General features: G+C 47.0%; 1 protein-coding gene across 1 annotated transcript in view; it reads right to left on the bottom strand.

Annotated features, from left to right (window-relative positions):
• Window positions 1–17,363, bottom strand: part of LOC119404015 (UV excision repair protein RAD23 homolog A) — a 74,584-nt gene that overhangs the window by 6,601 nt on the left and 50,620 nt on the right. The window contains exon 7 of the mRNA XM_037670644.2: window positions 11,518–11,604. Within this exon, the coding sequence (XP_037526572.1) occupies window positions 11,518–11,604 (87 nt within the window). The remainder of the gene's footprint in view (window positions 1–11,517; window positions 11,605–17,363) is intronic.

Raw genomic sequence — 17,363 nt, 5'->3', positions numbered from 1 at the left:
ATATTTAGTTAAAGAAATTTCAGCTGCCTAACTTTAATATATTTTGTGCAATTCATAACGAAAGTTGGCCATAACAGCAGAGCGGATGAGCGCTCCACTCCACCTCTTTGTCAGTATTGATTTCCTGTGCTTCGAAAAAATTTTCGGCGGCAAAACAAATTGCGGATCTTTTCTTTCCACTCATCAGGCAATAATATATAAAATTCTGAAATAAATTTCAGAGGTCGACCAGCCATCGTTTGTTCGATCTTATGTGGAATCACCCCTATGCATGTTATTTCTGGTGCAATGCTTGAAACATGAAGGAGGACAGAGACAGATGAGCGCCAAGCTACGAACTGTTTATTGACAGTAAAGGCTGCAAACCAAGAAAGCTTCCGAGCATGCGCTGATGCGTGACGTCAAACAAGTCATCACGAAAGCTCTCTATTGAAAAAGGATAACTCAGATCCATCTCACATTTCACGCAAGTTATTGGCAAGAGCAGAGATCAAAGGGAGAGGGAACTATTAGAAGCGTTTAACATTAGTGCGAAGGGTTCCTCTGCGTGTGTCAGTGACACATCTACTGTGCTATACGGATCTGAGTTATATTCTTTTAACCCCTTCAGGGTTTTCGCCGTACATGTACGGCAGAAGCTGCCTGGTACCAAAGGGTTTTCGTCGTACATGTACGGCATAGCGTTTATTTTTAAAACGCGCGCCTTTTTCGATCATTTCTTTTGTTTGGCCTGTGCTGCCACACTTCGGGTATACGTGGAATTTTTTTCATGCACCGATGTCTCTCCGCTGTATTTTTTTTTTTCGCTTCTCAAAACGGCGCGCCGCCTATCGCTTGCCCATCCGAGCGCGTTCGCAGCGCAGCTGGTTTAAAGTGCGCGCCTTTTTCGATGATTTCTCTTGCTTGGCATGTGCTGCCACGCTTCGGGAATACGTGGAATTTTTTTCATGCGCCGATATCTCTCCGTTGTTGCTTTTTTTATGCTTCGCAAAATGGCGCGCCGCGCGCCGGCTATCGCTTGCGCAACCGAGGGCGCCCGCAGCGCGGTTTGGTTTCAAACGCGCGCCTTCTCCCATTTCTCTTGCTTGGAATGTGCTGCCACGCTTCGGGAATATGTGTAATTTTTTTAATGCACCAATGTCTCTGCGTCTTTTTTTTTTCTTTCCAAAGAGGCGCAGCGGCTTGCAGTCTCGCATCAGAACGCGCGCACGCGGTCCGGCTGGTTTCGGTTTCGTCTTTCGGGTGGTTTTCGCTTCTTGCACCCGCAAAGCTGATGGCTGTTTGGTTTCTAATCTCTCAAAGGGTGACCGCTTGTTACTCTCTCGTTTATTGCACCCCGGCGCGTGATTACATCTGTTTCCTTGCGGCGCTAAATTACACAAACGACGCCGCCGTGATGGCGTTTCCTGTTTTGGGGTCTCGGAAAAACTAACTACGTCTTGTTGGCGATAAGACGAAGTATTACTGTAGCTTTTTCACTCGTTTTGCTTTCCGGACGGGCGCACAACCATAGTTTTCTTCCGTGCGCTCACTGACGCAGTTCGCTTACGCGCGCCGGTTGCGCTGCTGCCGGTGAGTCGAGCAGCGATTCTTCCGATGCGGACTATTCCCCAAGTGCCGAATCAGAATCTGATTAATTGGATTTCAGTTCGTCAGACGAGGATTTTTTGACGAGTTCAGACTCCGATGACGATCAAGGAGCGACATCTGAAACGCGCGCGCGGGGAGCCATGCTTCAAAGACTATCACACGCTCAAAAGATTTTAGTGTTAGAGCACGAGCGTTTTTAACCGGAAACGTACCCTGGTGTGCTTATTTTTGCATGTTTGTGAGCTATGTTTAATACAATGCATAATTTTTATTCATAAAAAACTGTGAAGTTCTTTTCTTTTTTTAGGATTCTGCTTGATTTTACTACGAATAAACCATATGTATGTAACAACACAACTGATTTTTTTGTCACTTTACGGTCACGAAAGAAAATTTTAGACAATTTTTTTCTTAAATAGAATCGTCTGAAGAATTTATTTCAGCAATAAAAAAATTACACATTTTTGGACTGGATTTCGCGAAAAAATTCGACCCTCAAAGGGTTAATAGACAGCTTTTGTGATGATGTGTTTAATGTCAAGCATCTGCGCATGCATGGAAGTTTTTTCTTGGTTTGCAACCTTTGCTGTCAATAAACAGTTGGTAGTTTGGCGCTCATCTGTCTCTTTTTTTTCTGTCCTTCTTCTTGTTTCAAGCACTGCGCCATAAATAACATGTATAGCATCCTTTCAACAGATTCACAGAGAAATGTTGGCGTAATTCCCAAACAGAAGTAGCATCCATATAATGAACACCTTCAAGGAGCACAGAAATAGGACATGCAGAGCCTTAAGAGAGAAACAAAAAAAGTAAATACATTCCAAAGCCTAGTGTATAAGCTTGGCCGTGTGGGTAAACATTGGAAGGAACACAGTGCAACAGAAGACTGGAACAAGGAAGGGTGAGTGCTGGGTGCGCATCACCCTGCAATGTTCCATCACCTCCCGAGACTTGGGCAAAGTACATGACATAGAAATGGTGGGAAAGATAACATCAAGACGGTTTTGCCAGCGCTGGCTGCTCTCTGACAACACTGCACCTTCAATGAAAACATACCCTAGAAAACTTCTGGTTTATGCTTGTTTTTGTATGCTTTGCAGGATGCTGCTACTTGTTTTGCGATGTTTTTTTTCACAATGTTAATAGCTAACACGAAGCGACCTCACGCAGCGCCGTTGCTTTGTGTGTAGGCGCGTCAGGCCTGTAGACTGGAAGATGGGGACACGGGAAAAATAAAGACTCGGTTCATTTAGGGCTCTCGCAGCACTACGTCTCATTTCTATGTCAAGTCCTGATGACCTATTATAGCTAGCCTCCGGCTATCTTCCGGCCTTCAGTGCTTGTATCAGTTTTTTGTGGTTACAACGATTCCAACGAAGCGTTTGATACTCGGGCATTGCTCTGTAGCGTTAGGATGCTCTCGCAAGTGAAAAAATTCAGTTACCTGAAAGAGCATCAGATTGCAGCCGTTCAGGAGAGACAACTTGACTTCCATGACAAAGTCGCGTATATGTTCTGCCCACTTAATTCAAGCAAGTAACCTTAAAGGGACACTAAAGGCAAATATTAAGTCGACATTGATTGTTGAAATAGCGGTCCAGAAACCTCGTAGTGCTACTTTTATGTCAAGGAAGCGCTTATTTTGAAATAAAATCACGTTGTAGTGGTCCGCATCGCGTTAGCGCACTTCAAATCACCCGCCTGAAATCAGTCTTTCACACGACACTGCTGCCGTGCCCAACGTTGCCCACCTTTACTGAGCGGCGTTTACTGGCGGCGTGCGCCATTCGGGCATCCGACAACATCACATGCATGCGGCATTCTGTTGAACTTCCTGTCAGAGCGACCTTCACAAGCGTGCAAAACACGCGCGGCAGTACGCGATACCGAAACTACCACTGAGGCGCGACTGCGTGAGCGAAGCAGGGCGCTGGGCGAAGCGCAGTTCGGCGAATACGGAACCTTTGAACCACGCGCGCCGTTCCCCATGGCTACGCGAAAGAAGTTCTTTTTTTCATGAATCAAACAGAAATGAACAAACAGCATTTTATTACATCTCTTGGTGCACGGAAGGTTCTTTTTTATTGCTGCTAGTTTGATTACTAGTGATTAATTGTAGGCAGACTCTCATACGTCATCGGAATCATTTTCAAAATGTGCCGCTCGTGGTGCTCATCGTGTGATACATTTAGCTTAATTTCTCGTTAAGTAGAGCACTGCTATTGATAATATTGCCGTTTTAGACATCATATATTGAGCTTTCACTCTGACATAAATTGTTATTTGCCTTTAGTGTCCCTTTAATGCATACGGCCTCAGTGGTCCTAGCGGCATTAAGTTAAGAAGTTAAGGCACTCCAGGAGCTCAAAAACCACATTGTGCTGATTGGGTGTGACTAAAATGCACCAGGCAATGCTGCACACTTTGCGATGGTGCCCCCAGAAATGACACTGCTGGCCCTGACAACAAATCTTGTGGTGATGACAGTTCTCACTGTCGTCACCACAAGATAAAAGTGAGAGGGCAGTCTAGAATGAGAGAAAATAAAAGGCCAGTGTGCGTTTCATGCAGCAGCTACATTTTGCCGAAAATATACCCCGCTTAACGATCGTACCTCTATGCATGCGTCAACATTTCTGAAAAAAAAAAAAAAAAAGTTTATCATTGGTGAGTACATACGGTACTTAAAGGAGTACTGACAAAATTTTGAAAGCAAGATAACTTGTGGGATATATTTGTGTGGAAACACACACATCATCTACAAAATACCAACGGCTAATATAGCTTGGAACATATTTAAAATAAATTTTAAAGTGTGTGTCGCGCAACTGCATGCAAAACGCCCCACCTCACAACATTGACAGCAACTTGGTTTTAAGCTAAATAACCACCAGTCTCCTGCATCACGGGTCTGTGTTGGCTTCCATGATCCCTGCCAGTGCTCTTTCCAAGCAGACCTTTTCAAGAGAACGAGGGGCCACCTCCTTTATGGACTTGGACGGGGGTACAAAGGCTGACGATCTTGGCTCGGCAGTGCATTTTTGGGGAGTCACGCAAATTTACAACATCCTAGCGGGGATTATAGCAGCACCCAGGAAGCCTTTGCAGAAAAAGAGTTGTTTTATGTGGTGCTCATATGCATGCGGTTTAGTACACTCCCGTAGCCAGCTACGTTGACATGAAAACCACTTTGGGTACCGCCTCACTCTGCACACTCTGAAACCGAAACTGCGACCGGGCACTATAGAATTGCCTCCGAATAATTAACCGCCGTGCGCTCGAGAAATGCGCATGTGTTGGCTTCTCACTGCACGGCGCAAAGACACATGTGGCACGTGTCTTTTGCAGCAGTTCTGTGCTTTATTTACGCGGCTTTTCAGTACCTTTACTGATGTTATAGCCCAATTTTCTTGACTGGTGGGTTTGTTTGCTTTCTGCGTCAGTAGGCTGTTTTCTTTGATGGCTTGTTCGGTCTCGATGGCGCTTGCCTCCTTTCGAGTTATCGATGTTTCGGCTTTAGTGAATTTGTGCACGCGTCACCGTAAGCACGTTTAATGCAAGAGTCAGGTGGTGCTATAATGTTGGACGATTTTTATCGCTTTGGGTGCTAGGCAGCTGACTCTGAATTGGTGCATGGCCATGATGTGGGTGTTTATGGTGAGGTCGTGGCATTGGCACTTTTGTTATCGGGTGGATGCATCACGAATGTTATCGCCCTTGCTGGTTGCAGTTATAAATTTTCATATTTTTTCAATAAACCTCATTTGAAAGTTGAGTGCCTGTCCTGTGTGCCTGTTGTTTATGTTACCGTTTCTCAGCACTCATTTGTTTCACATCAAGTACGAACAAAATTGCCCAAACACGTCTTGCTCAGCCAAGGAAGCAATCTCGCACTGCATGTGTCAACCTGCAACAACTGCAAACCAGATTTTGCATGTACCACCATAATGAAGACGTACAAGAATCGCACGCAAAATCTCCGAGACTCATGCGTTCATTGATGAGACTGCAGTTGCGTCAGTATCCCATTTAAACAACTGAGGAGATTCAGGACTATGAATGAGCAGCGCATAAAAAACGGGGGCACAAGACAGAGACGTAGACAGCACAAGCACTGAACTTCAAGCCGTGTTTATTTGGTAACATACATAAACATATACCAACTCACTAGTTCTTGCGTGGCGCCCATTCTGAGTACAATCTCTTTAGCGAACTTTTATTGAATCCAGGAAGAAAAAAATAAAACCACAAATGTAACGTGAGGGGCGACTTTTCTTGCGTCCAAGAGAAAAAGAAGACCGTCAATTTAACGTGAGGCCAGCGGAGGCTTGAAAAAGCACATTTATTTTTCAAAGACTGTCTCAAAACGTGGTATTTCACACCAACCCACGTGACACGTTGAACTTTGTTCACAGGATGCCCATCTGCCGAGAGACATCGCTCACTTTCAACTGCATCAGTTCAACACTGACCAGTAAGGCGATTGCACTGTTCTTTTTTTGAAGTGAAGTTTTATTTTCCTTTCAAATGTCCATATGCACTCCATATAATGGTCCATATGCACTCCGAAATGAAGTCATGCACGCTACCGATGTTCTGCGTTGTGGACTATGAATCATGTGATTGTTGTGATATGGCGTGCTTGCAGTAGCAGCCGTGTACTTTCATGAACAAACGTTTGCGGCGTGCGCAAAAGAAGAAATTATACGGCCATGGCACTTTTTCCCAAGAAGGTTAGAGTCAGGTCCTCCGTACTGCTACAGCATCACCCGCCGATTAAGACGCGAGGTAGCTAGCTGAGCTTTAACCACTGTGAAGCAAGATGAACTGCTTGCCTCGTTTGCCATGCTTGCACTGCTTGCTGTGCTTGCACTATCTTTTTACGAGGATATCAACTTTACAGGCATACAAGACCTGCTGCGCGAATGCGGCTAGAAAATCGCACAAAGTCAGAAGGTGGCTACTGCAAGGTGGCACTTGCAAAGCATGTATTAGGTGCCAGTTATATTTAGCGGCTTAAATATATATCACCCTATTAAAGTGACAAAAACAAAGTAAACCAGCAGAACGATGTCAGTTTACTGGAAATGCACAGACATCCGTTCCAGCGTGGTAAAGCAGCCTTCCCGATGCGTAAATTGCAGGCTCTGAACTTTTGACAATGTGCCGAGTTCAGTTGAATTCAACCAACCGCGCAATGCTAACAGTATAACACGAGTGCGAATGTTCAATAACGACGGGTAGGTGTCACGAACGCGGCGAATCAAAACACAAAGTTGTTTTACCTACAACCGACAAGTGGACTTTCACAATGCGAGAAGACAGTGAGTAATCATTATTGTAGTCGCTGCGTGCCTGCGCAGTGTTACATACCGATTCGGGTAGCCGAAACGAACGAACGCGATGAACTCAGACAGCCAAAATAGGAGGCGAGACAGTGCTGTCAGCTAGGACATACTTCATTCTCCTTACTGCGGTGATCCACGCTTGTCGCCTTTATTTCTCGAGTGACGTGCTCGTAAACCGACACAGTTTCACACCTGACTCGCGTGCCTTGGTGTCGTCTGCACTGTTGTGGCAGGCCACGACACAGCAATACTTCGGACCATGCTTCCGCTTCTGCCAACGCGAAAATGGAGCTTCGCACAGCAAGCCTCTCGGTTCAGCGTGCCAAGCCGTCGGTACGGCTCCCCAGTTCCTCGCACCGACAAACAGGCTGAGTCGGCTGCGCGCCAGAGCTTCTCTCCAGAGCCGCAGCACGGCGCTGGCATCGCGCCGTAAACTTGAGCTTGGATTCCCTATAGTGCAGGACCGGCTATAATGCTGTCTTTTCTTACCCCTGTTTATCCTCCCATAGAACCCATGTATACAGATACTGCTTACTGCGCAGCCCCAGATATGAAAGGCCGGTTATAGTGCGGCTCAGATAAGCAAGGTAACGACAGTGTTTCTCAACGGTGGTACACTGGCCAAGAAGAGACAGCGACGAAGGCGTCACAAAGGAGGAGGGGACGCGGAGTGAACTAACGATCAGCGCAGAGGGGGAAAAAAAGAAGACAAAAAAGGGTGCGTTGGTGGTGTCGCAGGCGCACGGTGTGAGGAAGGGTTGTCTAGGAAAAGTCTTTGCTCCGGCTGCTTGCCATGCGTTCCGTGCGCACACTCCGCACCAAACGGGTGCCCCCGTCAAGTGCACGGTACCGCTGTTTGGCTTTTCGTTTTTTGGTCCAGAAAATAGTAATGTCGTCGTAAAGTGGAGATATCGCGCGTGCGACCTCAATTCCACGATCAGTGAAGATTGTGTTCCGCAAACGTAAAGCCTTTGCGATGCAGGCTTTCGCCTTTGTCACCAGCAGGCAGACTTACAAGCTTGGTAGGCTTATGCAAGGTAGTTGTTGTGGCTGTTCTCCTGACCGCGAACACAAACTTGGTTTGATGCGCGCTGCCCTTGGTTGAGCTCGTGAGTGTGATCTCTTCTGTGCCCGATCTCACGTTGTCTAGGGCAAGCTTTGCGGGGTTGCATGCCAAGTTGCAAACATGCAGGCTAGGCCTAATGAACGCTGACCGCGTAACTGCCTCATCGGTAGCCGCCGCAGATGTGCAGTTTGGTGCAGAGTCAATGAAAAGCTTTGCAGTGGTACATTCTGAAAGAGGTTGATGGATGGGAAACAACTTTCTGATTTTGAAAGCAGCGACTCGCATCGTCAATGAAAACGAGGGCGTCCATGTGCAACACTCGAGTGGTGGTTCGCGGTCGCCACTGCTTTTGACATCGCGCCTGGGAAATTGAAAGTATACAGAAATTCGGTTGCCATTCCGTAAGGAAATTCGGCTCATGAAAGGAGCTCTGAAAAGCTAGTCGGCAACTTTCTGCTACAGCGCTTTCTTTCCTGCGTTCACTTTGTCGGCACAGCAGGTCTGTGAACATTAACCTTTCAACATTTGCAAATTTAAGGGAATGAGAATTTACACCCCAATCGCACAACTTGATTCTTGGAATGGCGCGGCTGCCTGTTCCTCACTTCTCGAGCATGTGCAGTCTTTGAAAAAAAAAATGGTTTTTTGGTTATAGTGCCTCTATTCGCTCCTCTGGCGAGCGACTTACATTATATGCAGTCTATGGTGTAATAGATAGAAAGATGGTCCGACCAGCACTGCACAAGCAAGCACGTTTTCCTTAATCTATGCGCACTCACAGCCACTGTAGCGTGGTGTGTGCACCTGAGGATACGTGCATGCTAGGGCGTTTCGACCTGGGGAGATTAGTCTCATTTTCGAAATACGAAAACGCCACGTTTGGCGCAGAATAGTCAAAATGTAGCAGGATGTAGCAAGATTGATCTTTTGGAGCAGTTTGGCGCAATTGGTGCAGCTATCACATCACTGATAATACATTGAACCTACCATAGTTTCCAGTTATAAGACACTTCTTTTCCAATATTTACGCTGGTGCGTCTTATATACGCAAAAAGTCATGCGCTTCTACGAGATCAATATGCTGATATTCTATTTGTGAGTACAATAAACTGAGCGCGAGAGCATTCGCAAAAAGAAAACCTTGTTATAACAATGAAGCAAGTGGGTGTAGTCTTAGATGTCAGCTACCACAGAGATTACGGCCGCACTGAAAGCCACCACCGTCACGTGCACTATTGTACTGTTCTAATTGTTTGTTCTTAAACGAATCGTTAAGCCCACAGAACTGAGGCAATAAATAAAAAAGGGCACCGCAATGTTTCATTGTAACGTTGTAGTGCCCGCAATGCCAATTAAAATAACGAAAGTACCACTTTGTTATCATCATCATCAACTTCTGCATGAGCCGTCGCTCCAGTCCTGCAGTAGTCGCAGCTTCTGGCTTCCGGTCGCCATTTATGTTTTGTATGCATGTGTGTAGGTGTCAAACATGCAGCGTGATCGTGGTTGATGTGTCCCCACCAAGCCTCATAATGCCATAAAGGCAACGCAAACGATGTGCTCCAAGGTACTTACAACACCGCGTAAAAAAGTTACTCAGAGGCTGAAAACGGTAACCCCGCAATGCTGCCAACCGAGGCGGAAGAACTTTTGACAGTGCGTCGTCGGAGGATGTAGCTTCAAATCCAGTGGTTTTCTGTGCCTCAAGACCAGCGTTATTTACAAGTTTTATACTGCTGCTCACAGATATTCAATGCCGTGCATGACTACGCATTTTGCAATAAATGTACTCTGCGTGTGTCGTGTTTTATCATGTTGACAGACATAGGCGTGCGCAGGGTTCCCCATTAGGGGGGGCAAAGGTTCATCGCAGCGCCCCCCACCCTACTAAGTCAATGTATGGGGCAGATTTCGCACCCCCCCCCCCCAACTTAAGTGACTACAAGGGTCAATGTACAGGGCAGATTTTGCGCCCCCCCCTCTTAGGTGATTAGGGGGGGCTGCCGCCCCCCCCTACCAACCCTGTGCGCACGCCTATGTTGACAGAGTTGACGTAGGGGTGTCTTATACAAAGGTACGACTTATACACCAGAAAGTGCGCTACTTCCTTTGTTCTCACTCTAGTAATCATGTGGCCTCTACAATTATTGTTACGTAATATGTTTCATGAAGTTATGTGTATGCATGCAGCCATTTCATCCTGTATGATATTACGTATTCATTATGCATGATCATTTATTATTGTGATGCCCCTCTGACTCAATGCCTCTAACGAGGCCTGTAAGGACTTTTTAAATAAATAAACAAACACTATTCGAGCCCCCATTTTTGACATGCGGGTTGCATAGACTGAAGGATGGAAAGATTAATGCAGGCAAGAACGGCAGCGATAGCAACATGCAGTCCGAAATTATTACATCTAGAGAATTCAAAATACAGGGAAAAAATGCCTACCCTCAACTCTATTTTCGTGAGTAACATTACATTTTACTTGCCACTGGCGTAGCAAGGCACCACAAATGGAATGAGCTGAAAGGTCATATGTAAGGGAAGCTTGCACACCACTGTTGCCTGTTACATCCAGCGCTGCCATCATGCCGTTACCATAGCAACGAACAATGTGGCTCTGCACTTCAAGAAAAAGGATGAGACAATAACAGCGCGTCAGGGTGAAAAAGATTCACCTTCTGAACACCGTAGCACTCACGAGTGCATAACACATACAATATGAGCCTGCTCAGCAGAGTACACGGGCAAAGCAGAAAAGGTTTTGCATAATGACAAACCTCGCGCAAGCATTTTTCTATGTTCGGAGACCACAGGCAAAAAAAAGTTGCCCGACACTATCCGTTCGCAATAGTATAAAAAGTACAGCAAATAAAAGCTCGAACTCAATGGGGGGGATAGTTGCACTGCTTTAACAACAATCAAGAGTGTACCACATGTGCGAAGCAAGGCAGCTCGTGAACATACACAAGCAAGAAGAGAAGCTTTTCGTCATTGTATATAGTCATCCGACCCACACAAGCAACAAGCAAAAGCAGCCAGCGCCGCCTCCATCGTGTTTTGTAGTTGTGCTGCGACGGCATCTATTTGGTGTCTACCTTTTATGCTGCAACGGTGTCTGTTTGGCATTCAGTTAAAAAAGCATGCAAAAGAAAAACAAAACCCAATAAGAATTGGATTTTTTGTGGCAATGCCGTGATTGATCCTATCAAAGGTCTGCACTCTGCTCAGTGATTTCCAGCTGCAATAGTTATGATAAGCACGACTATGCGCTGATGCGGTCTATTGATATCGGTGCTTTGACCAATGCTAAGATTATCCCCAGCTATCAGTCTACACAACCCACAAATAAATAAAAATAAAACGCTTGAAAAGTGGCCCCTTTGACAAGCTTGCACGTGATATAGTGCTTTGCCTCCAACTTCAATTGCTGCTACAGAAATCAGTCTACAGCTATGCATTGTCTACAATCTGCAAAGCAGGCCGAAGAAGAGGAAGCAAACTTGCCCTGGAGATGAGCTGCAGGAGCTGGGGGTTAGTCTGGCCAAGCTGCTGTAACACTGCATTGAGCAGCTGCGGGTTCTGCTGAATCACCTGCAACAAGCACCAGTGTACACGGCATGTCAAGCCACTCACCCAACATACATTAGCATGTTCTCATCACTGCAACACTTTTCCAGTAATCAATGAATAACCTCACTATCAGAGTTTATTGAATCGCTTGGAGATTCGCTGAACGCCTCAAGCGCTTTCTCTCTACTTTTGTCCACCGAGCTCACGGAGAGCCACACGGGGGGTGGGAGGATGACAAAGCAGCAAGAAGCTATGGCAATGCGCATCATGACCTTGAGCAATTCTTTTTTTAAATGGGTCAACCCACTTTCCGCGTGATCACGAGTGTAATACTAATGTCATTCTAGAACTTCAGGGCATGGCGCATGTACATGGTGGCATTCAGTGGCAGTCGCAGCAGCTATGCAGCAAAGAATGCTCAAACCAGCCAATGGCTGTGCCCTGCTGCTTGTGCCGAAGTCAAGCCAGTCCATGGCATAATTTGTGGACAGATGAACAAGCGAGTTTTATCTGTCTTTGAAATGTAAAAATTCCCTGTCGCATGCTGCACTATAATGTTCGGCTGACTTGTTCACAGGAGCCATTTGGCAGTGTTTTCTGACAAGTATTTCACCACTTTCTCGATGGGCTGCTGAGTGCACAAAAGCGAATGTTCTTTATGCTTCACAAGAGAGATAATGGTGGACATTCCATTACCATTTGTATAGAATTAGAGCGTTCATACTCGCAGCGATATTTCTGTATTCTAACCGCATAATAGCCCGTTTAAGGGGGGACGTGCCTTTCGGAACGAACTTTCTTGTTTCTGGGTAGATCTTGATGAAAATTGGCACAGACTAAAAATGACCTCATAATGCTTCCATAAACATTTCACGATGATATCACGAAAACTTCCTGAGAAACTAATAATTTCATTACTGGACCTCGTGGAGCGGCTGGAGAGTTTAAAAAATGACATAAAAAGTTGGTAAACACTGTGCACAGGCGAATGTGTACTGAAGGGGGCTGCATTTTCAAAATAATTGTTTTGCAACACTAAAAAATGTAGTTCATGTTTTCTCCACTGATATTTCAATGAGCACATTTGCACTACAAACAAGAAACCTTACCAAAAATTTTTAAAAGACTAAATTAAAAAAATAAGAACGCAGCCCCCTGAAGCACAGTTCAAGGAGCATTACAAAAAAAAAAAAAAAAAAAAAAAAACGGAATCAAAATCTGTCAAGTACAGTAAAAGCTCGTTAATTCGACACCCGTTAATTCGGAAATTCGGATAATTCGGGCGGCTCTATTGGTCCCGGCCAAAGTGCATGTTAATCTATGGGACCAAACCTTCGTTAATTCGTCAGAATTGGGCTCCGCACCGCTTAATTCGGACAAATTCTGACGGCTGCCGCTACACAAATGTGTGGTAAAGCAGCGCTGGCACCACTGGGGCGAAACCGAAACTTGAGTGACATCGCCATCGTCATCAACTAGTGGGGGCGATCGCAGCGTCACCGAACGTCGGCGTCTTCTTTCTTCGCTTCACTACGCAGTTTCCTATACTCGCGGACAACTTTTCTTGGCAATGAAGCGAATGTTACAGAGCCACAATGCACGTATCCTACCGCTAATGAATGTAGTCCCACAATTGCGTCCGTATTTCCTGCGTGAGATATACAAAATACTCCTTCATTTTCTTAGACGCTTAGACCTTAGACGCTAAGCAGCGTTTGCATCAAAATGCAACGCTAGCCATCACTTTCCACGGCGTTACGAGACGCGCGCCAAACCAGACTGCTTCGACTACTTCGCGTAGCAGTACATGTGCAGACGCTCCGCCCCCGTAGCTTTCCCTTCGTTGCCAAGAAAAGTTGTCCGCGAGTATACAATTTTAGGAAACTCTATGCACTACGCCTCCAACGCCATTTTCCCTTGTGTTGTGTCGGCACCGTCTCTTCTTGCGGAGTTCTTGTTTTTTCCCGTTGTGACCGTGTTTACATGTGAGGCCCGAGCATGCGGCAGTAGCCGACGGTGGCATCGACGAGGTGTCAGCCGAGTCCACCGACGGTGACTGCCCGACCTTCGATGCTGTCCTTCCCACAGATATGACCCTTCAGGACTACACCGCGATTGATGATTGTGTCGCCACGACTGGTCTCCTGCCCGATCAAGAAATTATTAATGATGTCGCGACCTCATCGCACCTCACGGGAAGTCTCGGAGGCGCTTTGATATTAGAGGGCGTTTGCCTGAGCACTTCCGACAGTTTGCGTGCTGTTGGCCATTTGGAAAAGTTAAGAAAAATTGTAATGCAAGCCGGAATCTGCGTGAAAACGCAGACGACCATTACAAAATACTTCAGCAAATAAAGGTATGCTTCTCCAACTTGATTTTAATGTTGTTTTTCCTGTTCATTCGTTAATTCGGCATTCGGTTAATTCGGACATTTTTTCCGGTCCCGTGAAATCCGAATTAACAAGCTTTTACTGTAGTTGCGAAGGTATCTGCTCCACGAGCTGAGCAACATGCCAAAGAAACAGTATTGAGAAAACGAGGTTCAAAGTTTTGCATCACGTTTACATGCCTAATAGGCACCAGGGTTGTAGTCTTTAGTGTCCTTTGCAGTGCGTCGTCACTTGGCCATCTAACGTTTAGCCTGATGAGCTTTCGCAGCCTTTTTTTTTCCGCATGACATCTTTTTCGGCTGCTCTACGAAGCGCATGGAGTCCAGGTTGGAGACCAAGAGATGTGCAAAATTGGGTGTAGGCATGGAGGTCTTGTGGTGAATTCCCCTATGTGATACATTCATCACAGACCAAAAATCGCTGAGCGCAGCTGATCCCTTTCCAATCGTTTTTATAGCTTGCATGGCCCGAATATTGACTTCAAATAACTTGCTGTTTTCCAGTCGCGGCGACGACCACGCATTTTTCGCGTCCGCGCCGCAAGTAGTGCAGGTGAGCACCATCTTTACCGCTAACCTGTGCTTAGTTCCGTGCTTCATCTTGAGCCCCGGCTCTTTGCACTGCAGGCACAGGGCACCGCCAAACTGACCATTCAGGGCCGCGCGTTGCACGAGCAAAAACTCATCTTCGTCTTCCGCTTCGATGTCACTCTTGTCCCCTTGGTCCATCAGTAACATCTTGCGCTCCGTCGCAGACACTGCTCTTAGGGACTCCTGAACAGCCGCAGCGCGTTCACGAGATGCCTCCGCTGACACGAAACGAGGCTGTAATCGGGCCCGAATCGTGCTACTGGTGGTGCTGGTAGACGGCCTCGCATCCCCGCGCGAAGTGCTTGGCACCCGCGATGTCTGCATCCTCGCGCGAAGTGCTCGGCTGAACATCCGCGACGTCTACATCCTCGCGCGAAGTGCTAGGCTTAGCATCCGCGATGTCTGCAGCCTGAGTGGAACGACAAACGGATGTTTCCACCGACGGCACAAAGCACTGTTTCGTCGATGCTCGCGGACGACGCTCCGTGCGTGCTTGTGCTCGGCTGCGAGTCCTCGTCGTGCCGCACCCTGCCGTCGCTGCTCGCAGAAGTCGCCGGACTGAATTTCTTTTTCACGATCGGCGGCTTCGGCTTACGAGCACCAAATCGCTGCGCAGTCTTGCGTTTCTTCTTGAACGATCGGCGGTCCATGATCACATGCAGGAACCGCGATGCGCCAAACTGGACAACGTTTTTCTCCTTTCACGAGCACCGGCCTTATCGCAGCGTGATGCGATCTCGAAACCACGCCGCGACGAGTTGAAAACACACGCAGTAAGCGGCCCGTCAGCGCTGTCGACGCATAGAGCAGACGACCTTTGCGCCGATTGCTACAAGCGACCACACAGGCAACCAATGCGGAGCCGCCGTACAGTCACGTGACGCGCGTCGCCAATCAGAAACTGTCGTGATACCTTTAAACTTTGGCTTGCTGTGCGCTTGTTCTTGCCTGGTTCAGCCGGCCGAGGCGGCAAATTTGAAACGGAAGAATCGCGCTATCCATAGAAACAAAGATGGCGGCGCTAGGTTACGTGGATGCGGAGATATCGTGGCTCGAAAAACGCAGTTTTTTTCGCAATTTCCGTGAAATTCATCGCCAACCTAACTTTGATAAACATTTTTTACGTCATTTTTACGCCGTTTTCAGGGACGAAACTTCGAAATTAGATAGAAAAGGGGTCACGGAATGTGAAAAAGATTTTCAAAAAATCTATTTTTTGGCCAAATTTCGCGATGCCAAAGCCGCGTCCCCCCTTAAAAGCACATTTTCTCAAAAGCATATCACATTACATAATAAGGCATTATGGTACAGCCCTTTTTAAAGGAAGGGCTCTAACAGATCTAGTACAGTAAAACCTCGTTAATTCGAAGGCCTCGGGACTGAGAAAAATATCCCAATTAAGCGGGATTCCCAATTATCCGAAACAACGCGAAATCAAAGAAATCAGCCAGAAAACGTGATGTACGGAAGTCACACCTTTATTGTGGCAAGTCAGCCTACTTGGAGAAAAATTCCTCCATGCGTGACTGACGCGTTCGGTAGTTCCCAGCACTGAAAGTCATATTTTCCAGCCTGTCAATGAGGCGCAGCATCTCAGCCTCGCCGCCGTTGCACTCGACGAAGCTGCGCACAACACTCAAGGCATCGATGACATCCGCCAAAGGGGGTGCTCGGGAGGGCTCGTCATCGCTGTCAACATTAGAGGCCGAATCGGTCGATCTCGCAGCTATCTCGCTGTCGATGTCGGCGTAATATGTCTGCACTGTGCACTCGACATTTGCGTACTCGGAGAATCCGATTGGAGTGCACTCCTCGTCCGCGTGCAAAGCCTCATATCGAGCGCAGAGAGTCTCCCCTTCTTCATCAAACGGGCAAGTGACAGCGGTGACAGCAAACTCAGCGGAGGTTGCCTCTTCTTTCACAAAACCGGCGTGCTCAAACACCGTCGAATAACGGTGGCCTCCACCTGCCTCCATGCGTGAACAATGAGGCAAATACCACCGAGGAGGTCAATGTTATACTCCTTTCCGTTGTCATAGCAAAAGAGCATTCGCTTCGACAGATTGTAGCGATATATTTTCCTGGTATGGTGTATGACGCCCTGGTCCATCGGCTGCGATAGCGACGTCGTGTTCGGGGGTAGAAAGACCAGCCTGATTGCCTGCAGGTTCTGAATGTCGCCGTGAGCTGGGCAATTATCGACGACGAACAAAACGCTGCGCCCTGCGGCCGCAAACTTGCGGTCAAGGTGCCGCACGTATTCTTCAAAGAGTGCAGCCGTCATCCAAGCTTTCTTGTTGTTTTTATAGATCAGGTCATCCTTGGATGGCAGTCGTGCATTTTTGAAACAACGAGGCTCTTCTGTCTTCCCAATAACAAGCAGTGGCAGCTTGTGCTCACCGCACATGCTTGCACCAAACAAAACAGTGATTCTATCTTTGTTCTGTTTCCGCCCCTTAATGTCTGCCTCCTTCAAAGCGAACGAACGTCTTCGTAGGCAACATTTTGTAGAACAGAGCAGCTTCATCAAGGTTGTAAACATCTGCTGCTTCGTACTTGGCGAGTAGTGGAGCCAAGGTGTGCTGCTTCCAGCCGTCGACAACAGACTGATCCGCGCTGCCACTTTCGCCACAGTCACGAATGTCAGGTTGTTGCGCTCCTTAAATCGGCAAAACCATCCATTGCTGCATTTAAACTCAGAATGTCCAAGTTGCAGCGCCAGCTGGTTGGCCTTCTCACGCAATATGGTCCCATTCACAGGAAGGTGTGCTGCATTGGCTTTCTGAAGCCATTCGATCAG

This window comes from Rhipicephalus sanguineus, chromosome 9 (genome assembly GCF_013339695.2).
Source record: "Rhipicephalus sanguineus isolate Rsan-2018 chromosome 9, BIME_Rsan_1.4, whole genome shotgun sequence".
Lineage (NCBI taxonomy): Eukaryota > Metazoa > Arthropoda > Arachnida > Ixodida > Ixodidae > Rhipicephalus > Rhipicephalus sanguineus.
The sequence above is the reverse complement of the archived record's forward strand: the minus strand, read 5'-3'. Positions and strand labels throughout refer to the sequence as shown.